A 10000-nucleotide genomic window follows, 5' to 3' on the forward strand; every position below is an offset into this window, starting at 1 on the left:
TCGGTTAAGCACATGATGATGCATAAACCCTGATTTCTAATCAAGCAGGTGCCCTGGTAGCCTGCTGATTAGGCAGTTGATCTCAGACTTAACGGCAGGGTCAGGTAGGGGGTCGGGTGGGGGCTGGGGTTGTAAACGAGCCGGCGTGTGACGGAGGAGGTCGTGTGCGGTCATGTGAGGTTGCGGTTACGCCGCACCTTGAGGATCTGGCCCTCCTTGAAGGGAAGCTCCTCGCGGGCGGCGTCCGGGTTGGGCGACATGGACAGCGGGTCGTAGTCGAACAGTGCCACGAAGATGCGGGTCATCTCGTCCGCCTCCGACTCCTCGTAGCAGTCGGAAGAGCGGCGGGCACGGCCGGGGCGTCGCCCGGACCCCACGCCGTACCCGTCTGGAGAAACACAGGACACACACACACGCGCGAGAGCGCCGCCCCTACTGAGTCTCCTGAGGACAAATACAGCGCACTGAATCACTGCACCGCTTTAAATAACCTTTTTATTCATTTAAACTAGTATTAAAACTAGTAATACACTAGTAATGAACTAGTTAAAACCTTAAATTATCGGAAGTCAATTCCGATTGATAATGGTTATTATATGATAATATGATAACATTATACTATAATGTTAGCAATTAAATCACATCCGGTAATTATATCTACCTTCCACTCAACCCACTCATGCCCCTCAAGCCAGTCAAGCTATGCTAGCTGGCGTCGGACAGTTGCTCAGCCATAGTTATAGTGTTATATACTATATATAGTTATAGTGTATAGAACACTATCATTTTATCATTTTGACAAGTCTTTTAAATTCTGAAAGTCTCCCTCCTACCAACTGGGAGCGGCTCAATCTTACACAATGTGATCTATTCTTCAATGTTATTTTTTTCTTTTATTCTGTTGTGTAGCTGGCATGCATGGAAATTAAGTATTCTGCTTCAGTATGTTAGATTTTGCAAATAAAGCTTGGTGGACCTTGTCTCGATGTCTTTGGTGTTATGATCTGATCTGATTCGAAACATCCAACACAGTATGGATGTTTTCTAATGATCTGAGATGCTGCTGATGCATTAAATTAAATTCAATTACATTTTATTTGTATAGCCCTTAATCACCATTACAGTCTCAAAGGGCTTAAAGGTTGGGTATGGGATTTGCGAAACGCCAGCAGATTTTGAAAACACACAACTCAAATGGTCCTTCCCCCTCTCCTTCAACGCTGACTCTGACTCCACCCATTCCAAGTACATGGACGCGCAATCATGCACGAGCGCGAACATAGATGCGCGAGTTTAGGGTTGTCTTCTAGTGCTAGGTCCAAATGTGGATTACCTAGTCAGCTAGCTCCAGCAGCTACCGCAGGATAACAACAAACAGAAGCTTGCTCTGGGTCACGAGCTTTGAGTACGTGCACGAAGGGGTCACGCGTGGGGAGCGGGGGAGGGGGAGTGCAGTACGACCGTTTGATTGACGTACTTACTGTCCAATGCCACTCGGTGGTTCTGGAAATCATTGGCTGGAGTTTTTGTCCTAGCCCTGCCCTTTCCACAGATGATTGACTTGTAATTTTCTTGTCAGTACTTCTAACTCAGTGGCTGTAAGTGGGTTATGATAAGGATTTCAAGTAATTTAGCAAAAATGGCCAAAAAAGAGAATTCCATACCCAACCTTTAACTGGCCAAATATTGATGTCGCCCCCCTTTACCCAAGCCCTCACAAGGGCAAGAAAAAACTCCCTTGAAATTGGCAAGGAAGAACTAATGAGAAGAAACGTAAAGTAGGGGATCCCTTCTTCCAGGGATGGTCAGGAGTGCAATGGGTGCCATAATTGACATACAGGTAAATACATGCACATCATATTAAATTGGTGATGTATGTACATATGCAAACACAACCAAACACAGGGAGGGAAGAACTGGTCAGGCAAGGGGTGGTATGGTGCAAGGGGCCCCCCATGGCCATGGGCATCAGGGGAGATGAAGGGAGGAGTACACAACATAGCACTCTGGTTCATTGCTGTTTCACCGCCTTATCTCTCAGAGACTGGCTAGCGTCTACGCAGTGTTGACGAGGGGAAGGGTGAGAAGGGTGACGCACCCTTCAGCCAGTCTGGAAACAAAGCAGCGAGGAGCTGAGAGATGAAAATGTAAGATGCCACGAGCGATTGTTTAGTCCGGGCAGCTATTAGGGATAGTAGCTGAAGCAGAACGAGAGGATTTGAATGAGACGCGTTTAACACTGAAATGTCAACATGTTTTTGTGATCATGCATCAGAACCCCATGATGCATGCCGTTGACTGGCTGGAGGGATGTCATGTGTCATGGTTGGTTTGAGTGGCAATCTTGCAAAGTTTGGTCTGAAGCAAGTGTGTGTCCGAGGGAACAGGGGAGAGGGGCTGGGGGGGCATACTAGCTGGGAAGAGCAAGAGGAGAGGCAGCAGGGGAAGAGGTGGTGGTGGTGGTGGTGGTGGTTGGACTGGACACCAAGGGGCAGGGCTTCGGGATTCTCCGCAGGTGCATATAAGGGGAGAGGCAGGGGGGGAGGAGAAGGGGAGGAGGAGTTGGGCCAAATGAGGGAAAGGGGCCTCTTCTTCCCCAGCACTCTTCACCGGGCAAGGCTAAGCTAATGCTACCAAAAGCGGGGCAAGCTAGTTCTCTGTCCACGGCTAACAGCACCACCATCATCCCAGCCTACCTAAGCCTCGCCACACGGCTGCATGCATAGACAACAGAGAGAACGTCATTCTGCCCCCCTTTCTCGTTTGATTCTTCCCTGCATTAGCATCAACACAACAGATTCAGTCGACCACATACCATATTGATGCTCTGAGGACTTAGCCCGCCATATCCTGCGCCGAGCTACACTGCCATAGTAACCCTCCTCCTTGCCAGGGGAGAGGCCCTCACTCTCCTCACTGTGACACTCCGTGGTGATCTCTACAGGGGACACCAATCACAGTGTTACCTTCACAAGCTCCACCCACTACCACTCGCCCTCCCGCACGAATGCTGCTTAATAACCATGATCCCCCCCCCCCCCAAACCAATCACAGTGAGAGTCAGGATGATGAGATTGCCTTGAATGGTTAGCGAGGGAGGCAAGAGGGAGGAGGAGGAGGGGGAGGAGGAAGAGGAGGAGGAGGGAGAGGAAGAGGATAAGGAGGAGGAGGAAGAGGAGGATGAGTAGGAAGTGGAGTAGGCAGAGGAGGAGGTTGAGGGGGAAGAGGAGGAGGAAGAGGAAGTGGAGGAGGAGGAGAAGGAGGGTTTACAAAGCAACAGATTTTCCTCTGGAGTTACTGGGCGTAAAACAGCAATGCCTTTGATGCCATGGTGGCAGACAGGGTGAGGCAACTCTCAGAGCATTGTAACACTTCCATGGATGGAGAACAACCATGGAACGGTGTACAGCAGGTGGGTGGGAGCCCTTATGTGTGGGTTGTGCAGCTAGACTACTATCGGGGACCTTGGGCCAAGCACAAGGTCTCTAGACACGAGCCGTCTCCCGGCGCCAGGAGACGAGGCAGTGACCTCCTGGTGAGAAGCCATGACACCATCACTAACCGATCGACGGGATGGGCCGTCGCTGGTTGCCAAGGGCGCCGCTCCTCCTCCCTGAGTGGTCCGGGCGGTCCGAGTGGCCGTGGGACGCAGAGTTCCCGATGATCTTGAGGGACGGAGAGACGACACACAGTGGATCAGAACAACCGACAACGCGACATGGAGAACAGTCACAGTGATTTGAAGAACAATGACAAAGAAAGGACAATAAAAATAATAATAATAATCACAATGCACAGATGATTACGAAACCGTAAGGGCAAATGTCTGGGCCTCCATTTGTCCTTAGGCAGGGTAAATCAAAAAAAGATTAAAAAAAAGACTGTTGTAAACACAGAGGAGAGACCAAAGAAACCGATGAGCCGCCAACACAAGCCGCCGTGGACTCGGGGGGGCTGCCGGGGTGTTTAGCTAAAGACCATTTGCTCCTGTTGGTTTTGTTCTGTGCATGTCAGCGCCTCAGCAGCCAGGGAAGCCAGACAGAGAGAGAGAGAGAGAGAGAGAGAGAGAGAGAGAGAGAGAGAGAGAGAGAGAGAGAGAGAGAGAGGAGGCGGAGGAGTAGAGGAGCAGAGATGGTGTGGATGAGGCATTACGGATGAAAGAAAATTAGTCAGTAAGGATGGCGATCATGAGTGTGTCAGTAGGTAAGTAAGTAAGAAAGTAAGTAGGGAAGTAAGTAAGTAAGTAACTATGTTAGTAAGTAAGTATGTAAGTAAGTATGTTAGCAAGTAAGTATGTAAGTAAGTAAGTAATCATGTTAGTAAGTAAGTATGTAAGTAAGTAAGTAAGGAAGTACGTAAGGAAGTACGCAAGTTAGTAAGTCAATGGATAAGACACATTTCTGGATTTGGAAAGGAGATTCTAAATATAATTCTATATCAAATATATGTGCACAATGTGCAGATACCGAGCCTACAGTTGACAACTGATAGACCGATTGAAATGAAAAGAGAAGAGGCATGAGCTGAGTTGAATGAGCTCAGAATAGGGAAGCAGACATGCTGGGAGTCTACAAGTAAGAGGGGGTCTTCTCAAGGCTGTGACTGAGAGGGCGAGAGAGGGCAGCTAGAGAGGGGAGAGCAGCACCCCCCGACCCCCCCATGCACTGCACAGAGCAGCAGCCCTGGGTTGACCTGCTGCTCAGCCTTCCAGTGGCCATGCCCTCTTTACGAGACATGAGAAGCCAAAACCCTGTGAAATGGCCTTTAGGTAATCAAAAGCTTCACCGTGAAACAAAAAACAAATTAAAAGGAAAACATTGCACCTGACGCTCGTGGCAGGCCAAGCAAAACACATAAAATAATCGCCGGAGAACAACTGAAAATATGAGACCACAGAGTCAGTAGAGTTTAAAAATGAGAAAATAAATGGGGGGCTCGAAATCAGGGAGATAATGGGGTCGTGCCCATTATAAAAAAAACAGAAAAACAGACAGAAAACCAAGCAAGGACAACATTGAGGACGGCATGGTGGCAGCTTGCTGATGGAATGGACGTGGGGAGGAGGAGGAGGAGGAGGAGGAGGAAGTGGGACCACACACCAGCGGCTGCTCCCGGCCCAGTCGGGACATGGACTGGGCCCTAGCCTCCCTGTGCGGGCTGTAACACACCCTGTCCATCTCGTTCAGCCAGCCCTCACTGCGGGCGCCCTCCCAACACAAGTCTCCCCTGCGGCCCGACCCTGTGCGCTCCCTGCTGCAGAAGTCCCCTGTGTGCACCGACTGGGCCGTGTGCGGCGGCGCGTCCCGGCAGTAGTCCTCCTCCATGCTGCACTGCCGCGTCAGCGTGCGCCGGCGGCCCATGGCCAGCGCCCGCCGCTCCACGGGGCCCTCGCAGTGGATGATGCGGACGGGGCCCCGGGTGGCAGGGCCGGCGTAGGCGTAGTAGTAGCCCCGCCCCAGAGAGCCCTCCTCCTCGCTGCCGCAGTCCAGCCCGCTGTCGGGGCTCTTGGTGTTCTGGCGGCTGGGCCTTCCCGGACCGCGCTCCTCCGAGCCGTAGCCGTAGCCGGCAGCGAAGCGCGGGGAGGAGCGCTGGCGTCGCAGCAGGCGGTCGTGCGAGCGCGGCTGCTGCTGCTGCTGCTGTTGCTGCTGCAGTTCGTGTTGGTAGGCGTTGTGGTGGTGGTGGTCCCGTCTCTGGGTGTTGGGGGTCCCCGGGCGCTGACGGCCCCCGGAGCCGTCCTCGTGGCCCAGCCGCTGGCCCATGGCGTCGTTCCCGTCGGCCTCCTCCTCCGCCACCTCCGGGATGCTGTGGAGCCGCTTGCTGCGGAGCGGCTTCTGTTTCACCACCTCCCGTTGAAGGTCCCAGTTGTCCCGCTCCTCGGCCAAGTCCTGCCGCCTGTAGTACGCCTTCACGGCCACAAGAGGGCGGCGGCGCGCGAGTTCACAGTCCCCACAGAATCAGATTCGGTTTTGAGTCAGAGTTCAGTCGGGAGCGTGTTGGAAGCAGGGGGGTGGGAGTGATTTGGTTATAGTTTATAGTGGTTACAGTTTATAGTGGTTATAGCGGGGGATGTTTTCAGAGGTTTGAGAACAGGCAGGTAGGGAACAACACAGCGTGAGAGCAGAAATGAACCGGTAAGGGAAAGACAAAATAAAGACAGAATTAGTTCTTTGTAGCAATGCAGTTACACATGCAGCGTCTTTCTGTGAGGAGGAAATGGCATGCTCGGACCAGGAATCTGTAGAGGAAATTCACAGAGCTACTGGTGTCCTAACTGTAAGAACAGGAGGTCAATCCAACTCATAAAGAGAAAAAGAAAAAAGTGTTTTCTGCTGAGGGACACCACAGACACACCAAAAATAAAGTAATAAAATCACAACCATTCGAGTGAATTAAAACCAAACGACGCAGCTGAGTGAATGGTCGTTTCCTTCAGGCCAATGAGCAGCATGTAGGCCTTTTCTCCCAGCAGAGGCATCGTATTTCTGTACACACAGGTGTATTGGATTGTGGCTCTGTTCTTTTCTGAATGAGAATGTGCCTGGTCAGAGTAGAGAAACTCAACTAGTGAGGTAATGAGGTAAACTCATTATCCAAGCTGAAGCTCTGGCATACATTAATGGAATGTATTTATAATCAAAATATATAGGCAAATAATATCAATACAGTATATATGCAAATACATGTATATATATATATGTATCTACAGATAGCCTATGTATATATATATATATATATATATATAAATATATTAGTGCTGTCAAGCGATACAAATATTTAATCGCGATTAATCGCATTAATGTCATAGTTACCTCACGATTAATCGCGAGCAATCGCAATTAATCACAATTCTTTTTCTATGCTAAATGTCCCTTGATTTCTTTGTCCCATTAATTTTTCTCATTTTAATGCTCTTATCAACATGGAGAAGTGCATCGGCTTGCCTTGTGCAAATGTTTTTTTATTGACAACATTGGCATATACTGATCAAAACAGGACGATACAAAAAAAAAGCCTATAGTGCAATTAAACGATGAACATACAGAGATACTGCCTTGAAAATAGCAGTCAGGCTACTGCTTCTTTGTTTTGAGCCAAAGAAAAATAAATAAATAATGATAATTTTTGAAAATAAATAAATAAAAGAATTGCGTTAATCGCGCGATAAAAGAATTAACGCCGTTAAAATTAGTTTGCGTTAACGCCGGTAATAACGCGTTTATATATATATATATATATATATAGATATAAGGAGGCAGTAGAATGGATTATGTGGTAATGTTAGGGGAAGATTCACATTATTGGTCCTTTGTTGATGAATAGATACATTTCAGCCTTGTTTCCAGGATCAACATGTGAACAGAGAAAGGCTGTCAACTTGTTTTCTGATTAAGATCCCCTTGATTTAGATTAAAATCCTATTTTTATTCACCATCGTCCTTTCATACAAAACACGCTCCAAAGTTCAAATTACAGAAATAATCATATCCATACATCTACATTAAGAAATGCATTAGTTCATGAACACCAATCCATTTAAGTACTCACTTAAATGAGATTCCATGCGCGCGCAGTATGCCATGACTCTTTTAAACAGAGACACAACATTGTGTTTAGCAGCGGTCTTCAGACGGGGGGCACGCATTCAATGAACACAGCGAGGGAGGATGGGAGGTTTGGGTGGGTGTGGAGGCTAGGAGTGGGTGCTAGGGTGGTGGGGGTACAGGGTTGGAGGGTGGTGGGGGTACTGGGGTTGGAGGGAGGTGGGGTTGGAGGGTGGTGGGCTGGTGGGGGTACTGGGATTGGAGGATGGTGGGGTTGGTGGGTGGTGGAGGGTACTTGGGTTGGAGAGTGGTGGGGTGCTATTGTGGGGGTACTGGGGTTGGAGGGTGGGGGGGTTGGTGGGTGGTGGGGGGTGGTGGGGTTGGATGGTGGGGGGGGGTGCAGGGCAGTTCAGTGAAGGGCTGAAACTCACGTGCAACAGATTTGTGTCTCTCTGTCAGCTGTGACATGACATCAACAGCACACTGGCGCCTAGACATGTTCTCAGGAAGCTTCCCATCGCTCAGACACTAGCGCTGCTCGCCAAGCTCACAAGCCCACGGCTGCCAGACAAGTCCTGGGCCGCGTCTGCCTCCCGTCTGACTTGTGGTTTGTTTTTTTGCCCATGAAAAAGTGGTAATTTGTCACCGGCGCTTAACAGGGCTGTTATCGCCCAGTCTAGCAGCAGACCCCAGAGCAGCTCAAAGCAGCTCAGACAGACAGACCCACAGCAGGTCAGCATGGAGCAGCCAGCAAACCTGCCAAACCCAATGACCCCAGGCCATCTATCCCCGAATGCCCCCACCACCCACACACTCCCACACACGCACACACACACGCACATACATGCAGACAAACACACACACACACACACACACACACACGCACACGCACACGCACACGCACACGCACACACACACACACACACACACACACCACACACACACCCACAAAGCACTTCCCCAGACAACCGTTCCCTATCAGGTGTGTGTGGTGTGTGTGTGTGTGTGTGTGTGTGTGGTGTGTGTGTGTGTGTGTGTGTTTGTGGTTGTGTGTATGTGTGTTATGCGTCTGCATGTGAGGTATGTGTGTGTGTGTGTGTGCGTGCGGCGAGTATGCGGGTGTGTGTATGTGTGTGTGTGGGTGGGTATGCATGTGCATGTGTGAGTGCCTGTGTACGTGTGAGTTCATGCATGTGTGAGTATGAGTGTGTGTGTGTGCGTGCATGTGCATGTGCATGTGAGTGCGCGTGTGAGTGCGTGTGTGTGGCTGTCTGTGTGTGTGTGTTTCAGTCCCAGGTGCGTCTCCGTGGATACCTTGAGCGTGCTGTGGGAGTTGATGCTGCGCCGGCGGCCTTCCTCCAGCTGCATCTCAGAGTACAGGTCCTCCTCGTCCTCCTCCATGATGTCGGACAGGTCGGACCCTGCTGCTCTCCGTGTGGTAGTCCTCGCTGTGGCTGTTGTGGTGGTGGTGGTGTGCGAGGTGCTGCTGGCCAGGGGGGGATGGGGGACAGAAAGACAAACAGACAGTACATCAACATTATGTTCTGTGACTAGATTCGACTACATTCGTTGTGTGAATTGAAAAGAGTGGGGAATGGATGTACCTGGGATGCAAGTGGTCAAATTTGATGATTTATCATATTGTGGGCCTTGTTCGTTTTAGCTGATACATTTTTCATATGTTACACGAATTATCGTCTAAACTCTAAATGATCGGCCAAATTGTACTTTTACTAGGCCCCCGTGTACAAAAAAAGCGATATCATTATCTTTTTTATCAATAATTCACTGAGTCTGAATATGCTTTTTCAATGATTAGATGGTGCACGGAGTTCCCTGAACAGACAGTGGTTTGGATTGTAATATAACCCTGAGGTTGACCTCTGTCCGTAGGGGAGAGGAGGGGCGTGGCTCTGTCTGTAGGTGAGAGAGGAGGGGTGTGGCTCTGTCTTTAGGGGAGGAGGAGGGGCATGGCTATGTCTGTAGGGGGAGAGGAGGGGGCGTGGCTCTGTCTGTAGGGGGAGAGGAGGGGGCGTGGCTCTGTCTGGCGGGAGAGAGGAGGGGGCGTGGCTCTGTCTGTAGGGGAGAGAGGAGGGGGCGTGGCTCTGTCTGTAGTGGGGAGAGGAGGGGGCGTGGCTCTGTCTGGCGGGAGAGAGGAGGGGGCGTGGCTCTGTCTGCAGGGGAGAGAGGAGGGGGCGTGGCTCTGTCTGTAGAGGGGAGAGGAGGGGGCGTGGCTCTGTCTGTAGAGGGGAGAGGAGGGGGCGTGGCTCTTTCTGCAGGGGAGAGAGGGGGGGCGTGGCTCTTTCTGTAGAGGGGAGAGGAGGGGGCGTGGCTCTGTCTGTAGGGGGGAGAGGAGGGGGCGTGGCTCTGTCTGGCGGGAGAGAGGAGGGGGCGTGGCTCGTCTGTAGGGGGGAGGAGGGGCGTGGCTCTGTCTTTAGGGGAGAGAGGAGGGGGCATGG

General features: G+C 50.7%; 1 protein-coding gene across 1 annotated transcript in view; it reads right to left on the minus strand.

Annotated features, from left to right (window-relative positions):
* rimbp2b (RIMS binding protein 2b) overlaps positions 1-10000 on the minus strand; it is a 64152-nt gene that overhangs the window by 7435 nt on the left and 46717 nt on the right. Inside the window, 6 exon segments of the mRNA XM_056592622.1 lie at positions 198-388; positions 2816-2938; positions 3563-3665; positions 5100-5903; positions 8856-8964; positions 8966-9024. Coding sequence (XP_056448597.1) covers positions 198-388; positions 2816-2938; positions 3563-3665; positions 5100-5903; positions 8856-8964; positions 8966-9024 — 1389 coding nt within the window.

Source organism: Gadus chalcogrammus, chromosome 6 (genome assembly GCF_026213295.1).
Source record: "Gadus chalcogrammus isolate NIFS_2021 chromosome 6, NIFS_Gcha_1.0, whole genome shotgun sequence".
NCBI lineage: Eukaryota > Metazoa > Chordata > Actinopteri > Gadiformes > Gadidae > Gadus > Gadus chalcogrammus.